The following is a 20,400-nucleotide window of genomic DNA, read 5'->3' on the forward strand; positions in this document are numbered from 1 at the left end:
TTTAAGTTCTGGATATTAGCCCTTTGTCAGATGAATAGATTGCAAAAATTTTCTCCCATTCTGTAGGTTGCCTGTTCCCTCTGATGATAGTTTCTTTCACTGTGTAGAAGCTCTTTAGTTTAATCAGATCCCATTAGTCAATTTTAGTTTTTGTTGTCATTGCTTTTGGTGTTATATTCATGAAGTCTTTGCCCATGCCTATGTCCTGAATGGTATTGCCTAGGTTTTCTTCTAGGATTTTTATGGTCGTAGGTGTTACACTTAAGTCTTTAATCCATCTTGAGTTAATTTTTGTATAAGGTGTAAGGAAGGGGTCCAGTTTCAATTTTCTGCATATGGCTAGCAGTTTCACCAACACCATTTATTAAATAGGTAATCTTTTCCCCATTGCTTGTGTGTGTCAGGTTTGTCAAACATCAGGTGGTGGTAGATGCGTGGTGTTATTTCTGAGGCCTCTGCTATGTTCCATTGGTATATATATCTGTGTTGGTACCTGTACCATGCTGTTTTGGTTACTGTATCCTTGAAGTATAGTTTGAAGTCAGGTAGCGTGATGCCTCCAGTTTTGTTATTTTTGCTTAGGATTGTCTTGGCTATGTGGGCTCTTTTTTGGTTTCATATGAACTTTAAAGTAGCTTTTTCCAATTCTGTCAGGAAAGTCAGTGGTAGCTTAATTGGCATAGCATTGAAACTATAAATTACCTTGGGCAGTATGGCCATTTTCATGATATGGTGTCTTCCTATCCATGAGCATGGAATGTTCTTCCGTTTGTTTGTGTCCTCTTTATTTCGTTAAGCAGTGGTTTGTAGTTCTCCTTGAAGAGGTCCTTCACTTCCCTTGTAAGTTGGATTCCTAGATATTTTCTTCTCTTTGTAGTAATTGTGAATGGGAGTTCACTCATGATTTGGCTCTCTGTTTGTCTATTGTTTGTGTATAGGAATGTTTGTGATTTTTGCACATTGATTTTGTATCTTGAGACTTTCCTGAAGTTGCTTATCAGCTTAAGGAGTTTTTGGGCTGAGATGATGGGGTTTTCTAAATATACAATCATGTCATCTAATTTTCCTAATTGAATATCCTTTATTTCTTTCTCTTGCCTGATTGCCCTATTCAGAACTTCCAACACTGTGTTGAATAGGAGTGGTGAGAGAGGGCATCCTTGTCTTGTGCCAGTTTTCAAAGGGAATGCTTCCAGTTTTTGCCCATTCAGTATAATGTTGGCTGTGGGTTTGTCATAAATAGCTCTTACTATTTTGAGATATGTTTCATCGATACCTAGTTTATTGAGAGTTTTTAGAATGAAAGGCTGTTGAATTTTGTCAAAGGCCTTTTCTGCATCTGTTGAGAAAATTATGTGGTTTTTGTCATTGGTTCTGTTTATATGATGGATTACCTTTATTGATTTGGTATGTTGAACCAGCCTTGCATCCCAGGGATGACGCTGAGTTGATCCTGGTGGATAAGCTTTTTGATGTTTTGCTGGATTTGATTTGCCAGTATTTTATTGAGGATTTTTGCATTGATGTTCATCAGGGATATTGGACTAAAATTCCCTTTTTTGTTATGCCTCTGCCAGGCTTTGGTATCAGGAGACACTGGCCTCATAAAATGAGTTAGGGAGGATTCCCTCTTTTTCTGTTGTTCAGAATAGTTTCAGAAGGAATGATAACAGCTCCTCTTTGTACCTCTGGTAGAATTCGGCTGTGAATTCATCTGGTCCTGGACTTCTTTTGGTTGGTAGCCTATTAATTATTGCCTCAATTTCAGAACCTGTTATTGGTCTATTCAGAGATTCAACTTCTTCCCTGTTTAGTCTTATGAGGGGGTATGGGTCCAGGAATTTATCCATTTCTTCTGGATTTTCTCGTTTATTTGCATAGAGGTGTTTATAGTATTCTCTGATGGTAATCTGCATTTCTGCAGGACCAGTGGTGATATCCTTTTCATCATTATTTATCGCATCTATTTGATTCTTCTCTCTTTTTTCTTTATTAGTCTTGCTAGCGGTCTATGTATTTTGTTGATCTTTTAAAAAAAAACCAGCTCCTTGATTCATTGATTTTTTGAAGGGTTTGTTGTGTCTCTATCGCCTTCCGTTCTGCTCTGATCTTAGTTATTTCTTGTCTCCTGCTAGCTTTTGAATTTGGTTACTCTTGCTTCTCTAGTTCTGTTAATTGTGATGTTACTGTGTCGATTTTAGATCTCTCCTGCTTTCTCTAGTGGGCATTTAGTGCTACAAATTTCCCTCTACACACTGCTTTAAATGTGTCCCAGAGATTCTGGTATGTTGTATCTTTGTTCTCATTGATTTCAGAGAACATCTTTATTTCTGCCTTCACTTCCTTATTTACCCAGTAGTCATTCAGGAGCAGGTTGTTCAGTTTCCATATAGTTGTGCAATTGAGTCACTTTCTTAATCGTGAGTTGTAATTTGATTTCACTGTGGTCTGAGAGACAGCTTGTTGTGATTTCTGTTCTTTTACATTTGCTGAGGAGTGTATTACTTCCAATTATGTGGTCAATTTTAGAATAAGTGTGATGTGGTGCTGACAAGTATGTTCTATTGATTTGGGGTGGAGAGTTCTGTAGATGTTTATTAGGTCTTCTTGGTCCAGAGCTGAGTTCAAGTCCTGAATATCCTTGTTAATGTTCTGTTTTGTTGGTCTGTCAATATCAACAGTGGAGTGTTAAAATCTCCCATTATTATTGTGTGGGGAGTCTAAGTCTCTTTGTAGGTCTCTAAGAACTTGCTTTATGAATCTGGGTGCTCCTGTATTTGGGTGCATACTTATTTAGGATATTTAGCTTTTCTTGTTGAATTGATCCCATCACCATTATAAATCCCTTCTTTGTGTCTTTTGATCTTTGTCAGTTTAAAGTCTATTTTTTCAGAGACCAGGATTGCAACCCCTGCATTTTTTTTTTTTTTTTTTTTGGTTTCCATTTGCTTGGTAGATCTTCCTCCATACCTTTATTTTGAGCCTATGTATGTCTTTGCATGTGAGGTGGGTTGTCTGAATACAGCACACAACGGGTCTTGACTTTTTATCCAATTTGCCAGTCTGTGTCTTTTAACTGGGGCATTTCTCCCATTTACATTTAAGGTTAATAGTGTTATGTTTGAGTTTGATCCTGTCATTATGATATTAGCTGGTTATTTTCCTTATTAATTGATGCAGTTTCTTCATAGTGTTGATGGTCTTTACAATTTGGCATGTGTTTGCAGTAGCTGGTACCGGTTGTTCCTTTCCATGTTTAGTGCTTCCTTCAGGGACTTTTGTAAGGCAGGGCTGGTGGTGACAAAAATCTCTCAGCATTTGCTTGTCTGTAAAGGATTTTATTTCTCCTTCTTTTATGAAGGTTAGTTTGGCTGGGTAGGAAATTATAGGTTGGAATTTTTTTCTTTAAGAATGTTGAATATTGGCCTCCACTGTCTTCTGGCTCATAGGGTTTCTGCCAAGAGATCTGCTGTTAGTCTGATGAGTTCCCTTTGTGGGGAACCTGACCTTTCTCTCTGGCTGCCCTTAACATTTTTTCCTTCATTTCAACCTTGGTGAATCTGATGATTATGTGTCTTGGGGTTGCTCTTCTCAAGGAGTATCTTTGTGGTGTTCTCTGTATTTCCTGAATTTGAATGTTGGCCTGCCTTGCTAGGTCGGGAAGTTCTCCTGGATAATATCTTGAAGAGTGTTTTTTAACTTGGTTCCATTCTCCCCATCACTTTCAGGTACACCAATCAAACATAGATTTGGTCTTTTCACATAGTCCCATATTTCTTGGAGGCTCTGTTCATTTCTCTTCTGTCTTTTTTCTCTAATCTGGTGTTCTCACTTTATTTCATTAATTTGATCTTCAGTCACTGATATCCTTTCTTCCACTTGATCAGATTGGCTACTGAAGCTCATGTATGCTTCACGAAGTTCTCTAACTGGTTTTCAGCTCCACCCGGTCATTTAAGCTCTTCTCTACACTGGTTATTCTAGTTAGCCATTCGTCTAACCTTTCTCCAAGGTCTTTAGCTTCCTTGTGACTGGTTAGAACATGCTCCTTTAGCTTGGAGAAGATTGTTATTACCATCCTTCTGAAGCCTACTTCTGTCAACTTGTCAAACTCATTCTCCATCCAGTTTTGTTCCATTGCTGCCAAGGAGTTGTGTTCCTTTGGAGGAGAAGAGGTGTTCTGGTTTTTGGAATTTTCAGCCTTTCTTCTCTGGCTTCTCCCCATCTTTGTGGTTTTATCTACCTTTGGTCTTTGATGTTGGTGACCTACATATGGGGTTTTGGTGTGGATGTCCTTTTTGTTGTTGTTGATGTTATTCGTTTCTGTTTGTTAGTTTTCCTTCTAACAGACAGGACTCTCAGCTGCAGGTCTGTTGGAGTTTGCTGGAGGCCCACTCCAGACCCTGTTTGCCTGGGTATCACGAGCAGAGGCTGCAAAACAGCAAATAGTGCTGCCAGATCCTTCCTCTGGAAGCTTTGTCCCAGAGGGGCACCTACCTGTATGAGGTGTTTGTTGGCCTCTACTGTGAGGTGTCTCCCAGTCAGGCTGCCTGGGGATCAGGGACCCATTTGAGGAGGCAGTCTGTCCATTATCAGAGCTTGAATGCCATGCTGGGAGAACCACTGCTCTCTTCAGTGCTATCAGGCAGGGATGTTTATGTCTGCAGAAGTTGTCTGCTGCCTTTTGTTCAGATACGCCCTGCCCCCACAGGTGGAACCTAGAGAGATGGTAGGCCTTGCTGAGCTGCGGTAGGCTCTTCCCAGTTTGAGCTTCCCTGCCGCTTTGTTTACACTGTGAGCATGGAACTGGCTACTCAAGCCTTAGCAATGGTGGATGCCCCTCCCCCCGCCAAACTCTAGCATCCCAAGTCAAGCTCAGACTGCTACACTAGCAGTGAGCAAGGCTCCATGGGCATCAGACCCACCAAGCCAGGTACGTGAGGGAATCTCCTGGTCTGCTGGTGCGAAGACCATGGGAAAGGTGCAATATTTGGGCAGCAGTGTACCACTCCTCCAGGCACAGTCATTCACTGCTTCCCTTGGCTAGGAAGGGGATATCCCCTGACCCCTTGCACTTCTCGAGTAAGGTAATGCCCCGCCCTGCTTTGGCTCACCCTCCATGGGCTGCCCCCACTATCCAACCAGTCCCAATGAGATCAACAAGGTACCTCGGTTGGAAATGCAGAAGTCAGCCATCTTCTGCATAGATCTCACTGGGAGTTGTAGACCGGAGATGTTCCTATCTGACCATCTTGGAAGTGACCTGGACTGTAATTTTATAAGGTGGCCTCAGCCAATTGCAGCAGCTGTTCCATGTCAGAGGGGCTAGAGGTTTGGTGAGAGGAGTGGAAGAGGTGCAGTGCTGTGTTTGTTCACTAGAAGCAAGTGGGAGAAGTTTTTGCCTCTTTGTACTTCATCTTCTCTCATCGATTCATCAGAAACTGCAGTGCTGGCTGCAGGGTGCTGTGGAGCTGGCATGGCCCACACAGGCAATGTAACTAATAAAAAGAACACATAGCTCTGGATGTCAATAGGCCTTACACCAATTGCCATTGAAACCCTTAATCCCTGTGAGCATTTGATGATTTACTTGCCTTCAATTTGTCACGGACCTAATATTCTTTTTAAAAATAAAATATTTTAAACATATGAAACATTATGGAGAATGGCATGGGAAATACCCATGTATGCACCACCCAGCTTAACAAATGCTCTACTGTCATTTCTAACCATGGTCTCTTTGAAGAGCTCTTTTGTCTTTCAGTGTCTCTTCCTTGTTTGGCCCACATTATCCTTCATCATATGAAGACTTGGGTGACTCCTGTGTCAGTCTCTTGCTGTGTGTCATACCTAATGAACTAGAACCTAAGATTGCTGTGTATTGTACAACTAGGGTATTATGTAATGTCAGGATCAAAGTCTGGCTTCCTGGGTTGGGCTCTAGCTGTAGAATAAGGCTGATCAACTCTGTGTTTTCCACACAGCTTTTATGATGGTCGACAGCCTGTGCTGGCTATCACAGATCCCAACATGATCAAAACAGTGCTAGTGAAAGAATGTTATTCTGTCTTCACAAACCGGAGGGTAAGCATTCATGTGTTGAAATTAAAATACTGATTGATTGATTAAATTTATATTTTGAATTTCTTATCTATTCATAGACAGTTGCCTAAAAAATGTACAAGAAGGTTCCATGTCCACTTCATCCCATCCCCACCAATGGTAACACCTTGCAATCTTGCATAACTATAAATACAGTATATTCACATTCTATAGTACAGGAAATTGACATTGATAAAGTTCACAGAGCTTATTCAGATTTCACCAACTTTATGTGCCCTCATTTGTGTTCTATGCAAATTTATCACAATCATAGATTTGTGCAATGATCAGCATGATCAAGCTGCAGAACCCATTTGTATTCTATGCAAATTTATCACATTAGTAGATTCGTGCAACGACCAGCATGATCAAGCTGCAGATCCACTCTGTCTCCATGTGGCTCCCTCCTGCTTTCCTACAGTGACAAGTCTTTTTCTTTGACAGGGTCCATATCAGAGCAAACTTTTTAAAATTTTGAGGTGGCCAATGCATTAATATTTCCTTTTCTGGATTGTGCTTTTGGTGCCAAGTTTGAAAGTTCTCTGCCTAGCCCTCCTTCCTATATTGCTGTTTTTTTCTAAAAGTCATAAAATTTAATGCTTTACTAAATGTAGCTCTATTATCCATTTTGTGTTTTTTTTGCATAAGGTATGAGATTTAGATCAAGCGTCATTTTTTTTGTGTGTGTGGCTTATGGCTGTCCAATTCTTCCAATGCCATTTTTGGAAAGGTGGGCATATTGTTAAAAATCACCTGGGCATACTTCTTTGCATCTCTCACGTACTACTCTGTCCCATTGATCATTGTGTTTATTATTCCACCAATATCACACTGTGGTGACTCTAATAACTGTACAGTAACTCTTAACATCATGTAGAGTGATTCTTCCCACTTTAATTGACTTATTTTTCTCAGATTTGTTTTAACTCGTCCTGGTCCTCTGCTTTTCCATAAAAATTCAGAATGAGTTTATCAGTGTCTACAAATAAACGTGCTGTTATTTTGATGAAAATTGAATTAAATATGTAGACCAATTTATGGAAAATCTGTATCTTTACTGTTTGGTCTTTCAATTCATGAACATAGTATGCCTCTCCATTGCCTTAGGTTTTCTTTGATTGCTTATAACATTTTGTAGTTTTCAGCATAGAGATCCTGTACATCTTTTGTTAGATTTACAGCTAAATTATTTCATTTTTGTTGGAATGACTGTAAATGATATTACGTTTTTCTTGTATTTTCAGATATTGATTGTTGTTACACAGAAATGTGCTTTGTTTTTGTGTGTTGATCTGGTATCCTAGAACCTTGCAGAACTGGCATGGTAGTTCTAGAAGTCGTTTTGTATATTCCTTGAGATTTTACACATTGTCAATTATGTCACTTGAAAATAGAGACAATTCTCTGATTTCCTTTCCAATCTGTATGCCTTTTATTTATTTTCTCTTGTCTATTGTACTAGGACTTCCCAGTATAATGTTGAGTAAATGTGGTGAATTTTTGAATTGTCCCTAATCTTAGGAGGGAAGCCTTTGGTCTTTGATCATTAAGCATGATTTTGATGAAGTGGGCTGTTTTTTTTTTTTTTTTTTGTAGATTCTCTTTATCAAATTGAGGAATTTTCTCTCCCTAGTTTCCTGAGTTTTTATCATAAATGAATGCTGGAAGTACTCATTATAAAAAAATATGGTTATGGAAGATGAAAGAAAGTTTCAATGTGTTGGCTTGATAGGCCAGTTCCAAGTTGGCAAAAATAATTATCTCTTTTTTTTTCTTTCTATCAATGGAATAAAAAATTAAGAGAAAAGAATGTTTATGAAATCATGTTATTTCTTCAAAATATGTTCCTAGTTTTAAAGGTATTACCTACTATTTTTTTTTTAAACCACCACATCGAGGCACCTCTTTTTCACATTGCCCATGCTGTAGGAGAACATACTGACAGCTCGTCTGAGGCAACGTACAGTCCACCAAAGTCACCTGCTTGTCTGTCTCCCCTCCTTCTCTACACTGCAGAAGTGCTAGGTCTTGATTCTGTCTGTTCTACTGGAAGAACACGTTCCCTACCATGTGGATAATTTGCATGTAAAAGGTGACTGGGATATACAGGCTGGAGACCACATCAGGTGGCTGGGTCTCCCGAATGCTGCCACCTCACACAAATACATCCCAGGACACTGGGCATCTGGGATAAATCTGTATTGAGCATCTAGCATAGGGCCTGTCACCTAGTAGATGGTCACTAAATAATTGTTGAATATGTGATGCCTGTTTAACACATTTTCTACAACCATGGAGATCTCCACAACTGATGTAGGACAGAATGTTTCTGCTTTGAACTCTAGTCTTTTGGTCCAGTGGGATTTATGAAAAATGCCATCTCTATAGCTGAGGATGAAGAATGGAAGAGAATACGGTCATTGCTCTCTCCAACCTTCACCAGCGGAAAACTCAAGGAGGTATGAAAACAACATGAGTTTTAATAAGAAACTTAAAGAATGAACCTGGTGGGGACAGGTATAAAGTAAGATCACAGTCCCTTTCCAAGGGGTAGTCTGCTGAATTTGAGCTTCCTAAATATGGTCTTTTATCTTTATGTACAGAAAAGACATCACAAAATTCATTATAAAATGTCACTTACGGCTCCGTGCTGGGGAAAGCCATGTCCTTCTGGGACTAGAGTCTGCACATTTTACTATGGGTGGTGTTGTGTTTTGTGTTTAGATGGTCCCTATCATTGCCAAGTATGGAGATGTGTTGGTGAGAAATCTGAGGCGGGAAGCAGAGACAGGCAAGCCTGTCACCTTGAAAGAGTAAGTAGGAGCATAGCCTTGGGGTTCTGAGCTGTCATGATCCCCTCCAGCTGCCTGCCATGGAGCTGATATTCCCACTTTTGGGTTATTCTATGACCAGACAAAAGGAGGGCTGTGGTAATGCAACTTCAATGGGTCTCCCAAGATGGGGAAGCTCCAATGAGATGGGGCAGCTGGAGGAAAAGGATCTTCTCCCCTGTGCACAGGGGCCAGAGTTTACATATCCATTAAATCATCACTTTGGATATTCTGGAAGACTAAATACATAGGGGGAAAACGTGTGATTGTACCAAATTTTTAAGCATGGAGTGTATGGGATGGTGGAAGGCGAAGGCACTTGGTATCTGTTGGTTGGCAGTGAGTAGGGTGGGAAAGTTATAATGGAGAACTTAGAATAACTTTGATCCTTTCATGTTTTTTTCTGAGGATATCAGTAGAATACTAAATATTAACAATTCCCACCACTTCTGCTTCCTCTGGTCTCAAGGAGAAAAGGTGGTAAAAACGCTAGAGGTAGGGCAAGTCTATTTTTTGCTGTCTACACTTATGCAGGAAAAACAGGTGTAATCTGAGCCTGTCCTGGGCAGACCGGGATATGTGGTCACTTACTATAGAAATTTCCAAATCAAATTTTGAGAGATTCTTTTTTTTTAACCAGAACATTCTTGGTCATTATATTTTACAAAAATAATTCTGCCTTCAGGGCAACCTCAGCTCACCACAGCTGGGGATAGTGGAACTTTCCAAAGCTTGAGCAGGGAGTATAGAGAATAAGGATGATATTCCTAGGAACTCAGAACAGGGTGGTGTTGCTTTGTAAAGTGCTGAAGAGGAATCAGCTCTGGGCATAGAGTCTGTAGTCAGGCAATGCCACCTTTCTTGAGCCCCTTAGGAAGAGTTAATTATTCTACTCTTGTCCTGCTGAAGCACAGTGCTTACACATCTTGTATCATCCACACTCAACATCTGCTACTACAGTTTTCTGATAATGGGTCTCTGTCTTCCTATGACTGGGCTCCTTGACCTCAGAGGTAAGTCTAATTCAGTCAAGTATCTCCATCACCCCCAGCATAGGGCCAGCGGCATCACTGGCACCCGATAACCACCTTCTGATGGAGAGTGATGGGAAATGATCCAGCAGATAGTTCTGGAAGTCTGTGGCTCTTTATCTGTCTTGACTGGACATATGGGTTTCCTGTTGCACGTATAGCAGAAGGATGGTAAAGAGGTGCTGATTTTAATTTTCCACATCTTTCTCCACTCAGTGTCTTTGGGGCCTACAGCATGGACGTGATCACTAGCACATCATTTGGAGTGAATATCGACTCTCTCAACAATCCACAAGACCCCTTTGTGGAAAACACCAAGAAGCTTTTAAGATTTGATTTCTTAGATCCATTCTTTCTCTCAATAAGTATGTGGACTACTATTTCCTTTTCTCTCTTCCTCGCTTAAAAATAACTGCTTTATTGAGATGTAAATCACCATGTAATTCATCCACTTAAAACGTACAGTTCAGTGATTTGTAGTACATTTGAAGATATGTGTGACCATCACCATTTAAAACTTTAAAACTTTTTTTGTCAATCTAGAGACCTCGTACATTTTTAGCTATCAATCCCCTGCCACAAACCCTGTCATCATATGCAACCGCTAATCAACTCTCTGCCTTTATAGATTTGCCTATTCTGGACACTTCATAGAAATGATATTCATTTGTCAGGGTTTTTTTAATTCTCTAGTTCATGAATTTGTACTTTAGTCTGTATTATTTTCTTTCTTCTGCTGGTTTCAGACTTAGTTTGCCTTTCCTCATTTACTGTGTTGTGGCATGAATGTAGATGATTGATTTGTGATTTTTTGTTTTTCTAAATGTAGACATTACAGCTACAAATTTCCCTCTGAGCAATTTCTTTGCTAAATCCCATGAGATTGTGGCCTATCACATCTTAATTTTTGTTCACCTCAAAACAGTTTCTATTTGCCCTTTCGGTTTCTACTTTGACTCATTGGTTACTTAAACGTTTATTCTTTAACTTCCACATATGTGTGAGTTTCCCAATTTTCTTTCCCTTATTGATTTTAGCTTTATTTCATGATAGGTGACAGAGATATGCTGTGAGGTGACAGAGATATGCTGTGTTATTTCTATCTTGACTACCTACTATTTCTTGAACAGCAAGATTAATTTTGAGCTTCAGATTATGATTCGGGTTATTCTAGGAGACTCTAGTCCAATAGATAAAGGCAAAGAGATTAAGGCATTGAATTTTGTTCCTTTTATCATTCAAAAGGTGCACAAGGGGCTGCTGATCTCACTGCCGTAGTGGTGGTCCCTATGCATAGACCTGCCCTTGCTCAGCCACTGGCCTGTGAGAGGGCAAAAGTCATAGAAGGAATGGCTTCCAGTTGAGAACCTTGATGTCTTTTACTCTTCTGATTGGTAGAGAAAATTAGAATTGCTCCAGGTAAATTTTGCATTTTCACAATGGATTTCTTTTTCTGTTTTTGTTTTGGTTTTCCTACAGCAATCTTCCCATTTATCATCCCAATTCTTGAAGTATTAAATATCTCTATTTTTCCAAGAGAAGTTACAAGTTTTTTAAGAAAATCTGTAAAAAGGATAAAAGAAAGTCGCCTCAAAGATACACAAAAGGTAAAATCTGGTGGCAGTTATAGGAGGATGTTTAGTTTTTCATAATTTTTTAGATAATATACATATGATTGGTGAACTTACCTGTATGTTTTTAAAGAATGATTTTAACATAAAGACTATTCATGTTTAGAGCAAGAGAATTCATTTGGTAGGAATGCAGAAAGTGGAGTTTGGAGAAGGAGATATGAGAATGAGTCAGAGATAGCACATAAAATTTGATATCAGACACGACAGTTAGTATGCCTTGGCATAAATTTTATCGAGATAAAACTTTACCACTTCATTTCCTTTCAATAAATTGACAGAGGATAAACATTACTGTTTGGAAATATATTTTACTGGTATTATGCTTTCCCCAGATCATAGATTGGTGGACTCATTTAAACCTGTTATTTTACCCATTCTCCAATGAAAGGCCCTATCAGGCCACCTGCTGAAGTGTAGTGTGGGTTAAATTTGAGCCATCTCACATGATAGCCAGATTTGTTTCAGGAAAACATCCTGCTTTCCAAGGATTTAGAAGGGTATTTTTTTCACTGGTGACTCAGGCAACACCCATCAGATTTCTGGTCTTCAAGGACCCATACTCTCGGAAGGGAGATCGAGGACTGCTCTTCTGATTTACTTCTGACTTCAGGAGCCACTTTCTGTCAATGAAATTTCTCTTTTTGTTTCTAGCACCGAGTGGATTTCCTTCAGCTGATGATTGACTCTCAGAATTCGAAAGAAACTGAGTCCCACAAAGGTAACCAGAGTGCTTCTGGGGGCTACTAGTGGGGCACTCAGAGGGAGGGCCTTGTTCTGAAATGTGCAGGAAGTATTCCAAGAGGATGAGAATTTCTGCCACATAGCAAAACGACACATGTTTGGATGTTACAAATGGTAGCTGGAGGCACTTTCTAGAGGCATACAGGCATAGAGAGCCATGTTCTAAGATTAAAGGGCAACCTAAGCAAACCTGGCATGCTAGAAAGCCAGTCGGCGGTCTGTGGGTCACCTACATCAGATCAAATGCCAGTTCTCGGCCTCCTCCAGATCCAATGAATCAAAACTTCTGCCTGTAAATTTATTAAGTTGCTGAAAAAGTACTTTTCGTTGCAGAAAAAAGCAATGAAAAGTAATGGCAAAATCCCGCAATAACTTTTGCAGCAACCTAATACATCTAACATCCAATCAGGAGCCACACTGTTCCAATCAGGGTGATTTTAGCTGGCAGTACTTGTTGAAAGTATGTTCATCAGGTTAATCTACTGCAAAGTTATTTTCTCCTTTGGAATGGCTTAGCAACTTGTGGGGATAACCTCTGAGACCGTGTAAATATCCTCTTTGTCTTCAATGTTTCACCTACTAATTTTACAACCCATGTATGGTTTTTACTGAAGTCACTGTGACTACGACAGTGGTGAAATGATGACCATGGTCAATTTCAAGCCACCAAGACTTGGCAACCATCTTTTAAAATTCCTGAATATTTAACTATTGGTTCTAGAGAGCAGGACTGGACTGACTTCAGCATATCGCTTTAAATATGTCCATGTCTACATCTACTTTTGTCTGTATGTCTATCTATGTATCTATCTATGTATATATCTATCATCTATCTATCATTTATCCATCTATCATCTATCTACTTATCTATTATCTATCATCTATCTATTCATCTGTCTATCCCAATACAACTTGCTGTAATAAAGGAAATAGTCTATTGTTTTACTGTTTCATATAGAAATCAAAGACACGTATAGCTTTTTAGCACTGGATATATGGCTAGTGCCACTGAAGATCAATTTTAAATGGTATTTCAGTTTAATTGAATACAATTTGATTTTCAATAGCCACTAGTGGATAGTGGCTACCATATTGGACAGCAGAGCTCTAAACTTTGAGATTATAGTTCAATTTCACATCAGTATCATCAGGTTCATGATAACTGAATGCAATGATTAGGTAGTTGAATTTACCCACAACTGCATCACAGAAGTCTTCACTGGTAAATCACAGCTCTGTCAACCTTTCTCACACTCCTTTCATATTGGTTTTAGTTGTGAATTACATGGTTGGAGCAGGCACCATATTTATTTCTGTGTTCTAGGTCTTTAAAAGTCCTAATCCAGTCCTGATCAAACAGACCAGTGATAGACCACCCTGACCTTCCCTCAGGAGAAAACCAGAAGGGGGGCCAACCTGTCATCATAGGAGCTTATGCTATCTTAATGCCATTCATCAGATTGCAATCAACACCACTCATCTAGCTTTTTGTCCATCTCTCATCTTTTTTTTTTTTTTTTTTTTTTTTTTTTCCTGAGACGGAATCTCACTCTGTTGCCCAGGCTGGAGTGCTGTGGCACGATCTCGGCTCACTGCAAGCTCTGCCTCCCGGGTTCACGCCATTCTCCTGCCTCAGCCTCCCCAGTAGCTGGGACTACAGGCGCCTGCCACCACGCCTGGCTAATTTTTTGTATTTTTTAGTAGAGACAGGGTTTCACCGTGTTAGCCAGGATGGTCTCGATCTCCTGACCTTGTGATTGGCCTGCTTCGGCCTCCCAAAGTGCTGGGATTACAGACGTGAGCCACCGTGCCCGGCCCCATCTCTCATTCTTGTACATCCTGAGATAGTCAATTCTGAGAACTGTAGCCTAGATCTATCACCTGATGCCTCTCAAAGATATAATCCATGCTTCTCAAGCTAGGCTATGCACACAAATCACCACATCTTGTGAAAGTTCAGATTTTGAATCAGTAGTTCAAGGGTGGGGTTTGAGATTTTGCATTTCTAACGAGCTCCCAGATGCTTCTGACCCCTGGACCACACTTTGGGTACCAAGAGGTGGTCTGTAGTCCAACATTGGTCCCTTAAGTTCCCTCAAACATATCTATGGGAAACATCCTTTAATTTTCCCTACATTTAACCATTAATATTGCAAATTCTCTCAAAGTTTGTCAAGGTATATTGTAGCTAAAATAAATTACATTTTTCTTGGGGGAGAAGACTACCTCATATTAACTTACAATAAAGTATTTTTAGGATCATTCAAGGAGCACATCCATAACACTGAGTATGTTAGGAAGAAATGCTCTCCCTGGAAATTACACAGCCATGCAGGTGGCGGGGATAGCATGAGGAGGAGTGGATGGCCCACATTCTCGAAGACCTTGGGGAAAACTAGATTAAAATGATTTGCCTCATTCTGGTTCTGTAAGATACACATCAGAGTGAAACCACTCCAAGTGTACCTCTGAATTGCTTTTCTATTTTTTCCCCTAGGTATTTGAGGGCTTCATTTAGATTTCTCTTCATCTAAACTATGATGCCCTACATTGACCTGATTTACCTAAAATGTCTTTCCTCTCCTTTCAGCTCTGTCTGATCTGGAGCTCGTGGCCCAATCAATTATCTTCATTTTTGCTGGCTATGAAACCACCAGCAGTGTTCTTTCCTTCATTATATATGAGCTGGCCACTCACCCTGATGTCCAGCAGAAACTGCAGGAGGAAATTGATACAGTTTTACCCAATAAGGTGAGTGGATGATACATGCAGAAGGAGGGAGGAGCTGAAGCCTTAGCAAAAATGTCTCCTCACCACTCCCCAGGAAAATTTTTATAAAAAGCATAATCACTGATTCTTTCACCGACACTGTGTAGGAAGAGTCTGAAAAGAAAAGAAAGAAACATAGGGAATTGTTGCTACTGGCAGAATCATAAGATCTTTGTAAAACAGTGCTGTACCTGGTTCATCTGCTTTCTGTTACTACAATAATGCTAAGGAAAAAACCTCAAAAAACCTCAATGGCATCTAACAATAAGCATTTATTGCTCACACTCATTTCATGTCAGTTTTGGTTGTGAATTTTGTGGTTGGAGCAGGCACCATAGTGGTATGTGATGTTCCCCTCCCTGTGTCCACACATGGACACAGGAATTTGCTCTTTTTATCTGTTTTCACTTTCTTGGTTACAGACGTGTGACCTTTTTTTTTTGAAAGGTGACAATCACTTTCTCATATTTTATTTGATGCTAGTGGTCATAGCCTATTAGTCACGTTTGTTTCCATGAGAAAGAAAAACCACTATGTGGTTATGCTAAGGATTTCGGTTCCTGGGGTGAGAGCCATCCCGAATATCTCCCCACTTCATGACTCTTGCACACATCATGGTTGGATAGTGAGCTCTGCTGATATTGACAGGACTTGCTCTGGTCTGGCTGGGATCTGACAGAGCCTGGCCCTGGGTGTGCTGTGCAGGCTGACCCAGGTCCCCCCACACCTATCTTATGTTCCAGTCAGGTAGTAACTGGTGAAGAAGCCAGGCTAGGAACCAGGGTATCTGTCTCCTGAGCTAGTCTTAAAACTCAATAATGTTGCTTTCCAAATATAACACCAAACACTAGGTGCATATCACCTCCACTGTTTTCAGACCTCTGCCAAAACTGGGATTCTTTGTGGCATGAAGAGACACGGCTTTGGGGCTGGCAGTGAGGTGAACACAAAGGAATGTTCTTTAGAGATTACAGTCCATCCCTGAAGCAACAACTAGGAGACTGTTTCAGCAAGTGAGGACAGGGCTGCGTGGGGTTCTATCCTCCTTATAACTTCCACTAGCACTGAAATCGTGTGCTCTGGTTACATCCAACCAGAACCTTCTTTGTCATTTTTGGGATAGAAAGGGACTAGTTTGTCCTCAAATTATTTTATAGAGATTTTATATAATATAGTGTTTCTCTCCACTTTTTTTTTTTTTTTTTTTTTTTTTTTTTTTTTGAGACAGAGTCTCGCTCTGTCGCCCAGGCTGGAGTGCAGTGACCGGATCTCAGCTCACTGCAAGCTCCGCCTCCCGGGTTTGCGCCATTCTCCTGCCTCAGCCTCCAGAGTAGCTGGGACTACAGGCGCCCACCACCTCGCCCAGCTAGTTTTTTGTATTTTTTAGTAGAGATGGGGTTTCACCGTATTAGCCAGGATGGTCTCGATCTCCTGACCTCCTGATCCGCCTGTCTCGGCCTCCCAAAGTGCTGGGATTACAGGCTTGAGCCACCGCGCCCGGCCTCTCTCCACATTTTATTTATATAACAAAAGTGTGTATATATAAAATACAAATCCTGCTTTGTAACTCTTTTGTTTTATATATATAAGCAGGACTGTGCAACCAATAATCCTTGTGTAGCACAGATAATTTGTTTTTTCTTTTTTTTTTTTTGGTTTGAGCATATTTGTATAAACACACACACAAGGCAAACACTAAAAATATTCCATGAATTGATTGTAAATCTTTCTTTTTTTTATTATTATTGTTTTACTTTAAGTTCCAGGGCACATGTGCTGAATGTGCAGGTTTGTTACATAGGTATACATGTGCCATGTGGTTTGCTGCACCCATCAACTCATCATCTACATTAGGTATTTCTCCTAATGCTATACCTCCTCTAGCCGCCGCCCCCCACCTCCAAAAGGCCCCGGTGGGTGATGTTCCCCTCCTTGTGTCCACACATCAACACAGGAATTTGCTCTTTTTATCTGTTTTTACTTTTTTGATTACAGACGTGTGACCTGCTTTTGAAAGGTAACAATCACTTTCTCATATTTTTTTGATCTTAGTGGTCATAGCCTATTAGTCACATTTGTTTCCATGAGAAACAAAAACCACTACACGGTTATGCTACGGATTTCAGTCCCTAGGGTGAGAGCTGTCCCAAATGTCTCCCCTCTTCACAACACCTCCACACGTCTCAGTGGGGCATTGAGCACATCAATGGGCACGACAGTTATTAAAACACTTTATAATTGCTTCGATCCTTTACCAGTACGAGTTAGTCTCTGGAGCTCCTAATACTTCAGTAGTACTGCATGGACTGAGTTAAAAGCTAATTCAAAATCTCAATTTATCCAAATCTGTTTCTTTCTTTCCAGGCACCACCCACCTATGATACTGTGCTGCAGATGGAGTATCTCGACATGGTGGTGAATGAAACGCTCAGAATATTCCCAATTGCTATGAGACTTGAGAGGGTCTGCAAAAAAGATGTTGAAATCAATGGGATATTCATACCCAAAGGGGTGGTGGTGATGATTCCAAGCTATGCTCTTCATCATGACCCAAAGTACTGGCCAGAGCCTGAGAAGTTCCTCCCTGAAAGGTACAAGGCCCCTGGGAAGGGACCCCTCCCTGAACCAGCCTGGTTCAAGCATATTCTGTCTCTCTTAATCTATAGGATGGTCATGGGCTTATATAATAATTTGCTTGTCTTTTTATATTTAGAGGTTTTTTTAAATCATCAAATTGATTATTGTCACACTTTTCAAACCACAGACTAGAAAAAAGAAAACTACAGCCATCCACAGTCCCAAAAACTTAAGATGAAGGTCATCAATTATGTCCTTATGGGTCATAAGTGTCCAAAATATAAGGACTCTTTCAGAAACACATGATCACAATGCTATTATTATGTCCCCCAAATGAATATTTTTTCATAAATATAATCAAATATTTAGGAATAAAATTTGAATAAAAACATGGGTCTAATCTTCAAAGAATTTATAGCTTAGTGGAAGGGATAGACAAAGAAAGCAGTGATGATACCGCGTTACCTTGGTATAGTAGCATCGTATGCCTGTGTAAATTATCTGACTTCAATTATTCTATAGAGGTGTTGGGGAGAAAGAGGGAGAGATGGAGAGAAGAAGAAGGAGGAGAAGGAGGGATAAGACAAGGTAGGGAGGAGAAGGAGGAGGATTAGGAAAAACAAGAGAGGAGATGAGAAGGAAAGTGCAAAATAACAATTTTGAAATAGTGCAAGACAGTTTCCCCTTCTCCTTCCTCATGACCAACGTAAGTGTGACTTGAGGCAGGAACCTACTTTTCCATCACTCAGTCTCATCACTTATGTGCCTTCTATAGTGTGAACACATCACCACCCTGAATATAATTTCAGTGTTTAGAAATAAGTATTCTTTGCAACAGTATTTATCTCATCTCAACAAGACTGAAAGCTCCTATAGTGTAAGGAGAGTAGAAAGGATCTGTAGCGTACAATTCTCATAGCAAAATAAGCATAGCAGGATTTCAATGACCAGCCCACAAAAGTATCCTGTGTACTACTAGAGGAGGGGTGGGCCCTAAGTAAGAAACCTTACATGTAACTCTTAGGGGCATTATGTCATTAACTTTTAAAAAATCTACCAATGTGGAACCAGGTTCAGCAAGAAGAACAATGACAACATAGATCCTTACATATACACGCCCTTTGGAAGTGGACCCAGAAACTGCATTGGCATGAGGTTTGCTCTCATGAACATGAAACTTGCTATAATCAGAGTCCTTCAGAACTTCTCCTTCAAACCTTGTAAAGAAACACAGGTTAGTCAATTTTCTATAAAAATAATGTTTTATTAAGAATTCTTTTAACTGAAAGGTCTATATTTTTTAAAAAGAATATGCTTGTTTAATCTTTTACTAATTTGTCCTATGGGCCAAGGAATCAATTTGGACCCATCTGTGATCTTTAAGGGCGCTTCAGTTCTCGAGGTCAAAAGCTGTAGCATTAAAAACATCATGTGAAGTCCATATAGATTAGCATGGCATGATTATCTGCAGTCTCCTTGAACTTGAGCAAAGTTTAAGTTCAGTTTCAAGTTGATTGGAAAGATGGGGAAGTATTTTGCACAATCATAAAGTGCAATGATTACCTTGTTGTGACTTTTGAATGCTGCTCTCCCCTACCAGAACTTACAGAAACTTTCTTATGACAGTGGCTCCCAACCACTAACTGTACCTTGGAATCACCAGGGAGCTTTAAAAATTCATGATGCCTGGGATATCACAGAAATTCTAAACTAATTTGCCCAGAGTGTAGCTTTAAAAGCTCCCCCATTGTTTCTTATCTGAAGACAAGGTTGAGAATGACTAATTTAAGGCATTTCTGGTGGACATGAAGGGCTACCACAGTCCAAGGCCATCCTGACTGACCTCACCTTCCAGGTGCCTAGCTCCATTCAGTTGGGCTCCATTTCAACCCAGTTATAACTCTATTAATGTTGTTCCCTTTCTCCTCATTTTGTTCTTATCTTTCAAGTCCTAGTTCAATTTCCAAGCCCCTCCAAAGTGTCTTCTCCTCCTAGTCCAGGGCCCATTTACTTCTCTGCTCTGTTATTGGATACTGGAGGCTATTATCATATAATTTCACAATTTGCCATTGAATCATTGAGTTTTATTCTCTATATTTTCTCTGTATCTAAGAATGTCTTCCCACCTCCATTAACAATATCCTCTCATTTTATTCCTTTTAAAATATCCCAGTGGTGCCTTGCAAGGGACTGTATCTAACGCAAGCATTTGGTCAATGTTTAAGGAGTGATGTGCAGTTGATGGCTTGCATACATATATTAAGCTACTTAATGTGAACCTTTAACAAATGCTATTCATGCATATGCGCGCGCGTGTGTGTGTGTATGTGTGTGTGCACATGTGCGCATGCATGTCTGTCTGCAGTGAAAACATTCTTGGGTTTTGAAAATTTTTAAATAATAAGGTGTTATATTTATAGAAAGATATTTTCTCTGAAGAAGTTAAAGAACAGATGTCACTGATTCATATTAAACAAGACCCTATAAATCTTATTTCTAAGTCTCACGTATTTATTATTCAACTCCACCCCTTAGGTAGGCTTTCTATATAGGAGAGGAAGAAGATAGAAATAGTTTCCATATTATTTTCATATTCCATATTATTGGTGGCTTTAGGCCAGCTGTGTAGCTATCCTATATGTGCTCAGACAGGGGACTCAGCCTTGAATAAAAGTGGTCCTCTGGCACACCTGGGATGGGGAAGGTACTCCTTGG

At 40.0% G+C, this 20,400-nt stretch overlaps 1 protein-coding gene across 7 annotated transcripts in view; it reads left to right on the forward strand.

The window, feature by feature from the left end:
• LOC126950475 (cytochrome P450 3A8) overlaps nt 1-20,400 on the forward strand; it is a 156,738-nt gene that overhangs the window by 8,590 nt on the left and 127,748 nt on the right. For 6 of the 7 annotated variants that reach the window (XR_007724180.1, XR_007724181.1, XR_007724179.1 and 3 more), the window contains exons 4-12: nt 5,985-6,084; nt 8,448-8,561; nt 8,827-8,915; nt 10,181-10,329; nt 11,444-11,571; nt 12,250-12,316; nt 14,930-15,090; nt 17,473-17,699; nt 18,757-18,919. Coding sequence is in view for 4 of the 7 variants with exons in the window: in XM_050784024.1 (XP_050639981.1) it covers nt 5,985-6,084; nt 8,448-8,561; nt 8,827-8,915; nt 10,181-10,329; nt 11,444-11,571; nt 12,250-12,316; nt 14,930-15,090; nt 17,473-17,699; nt 18,757-18,919 (1,198 nt within the window). In the remaining 3 variants the exon portion in view is untranslated. The remainder of the gene's footprint in view (nt 1-5,984; nt 6,085-8,447; nt 8,562-8,826; nt 8,916-10,180; nt 10,330-11,443; nt 11,572-12,249; nt 12,317-14,929; nt 15,091-17,472; nt 17,700-18,756; nt 18,920-20,400) is intronic. The other variant, XM_050784026.1, reaches the window with a different exon arrangement.

The sequence above is a fragment of the Macaca thibetana genome, chromosome 3, assembly GCF_024542745.1.
Source record: "Macaca thibetana thibetana isolate TM-01 chromosome 3, ASM2454274v1, whole genome shotgun sequence".
NCBI classification, from domain to species: Eukaryota; Metazoa; Chordata; class Mammalia; order Primates; family Cercopithecidae; genus Macaca; species Macaca thibetana.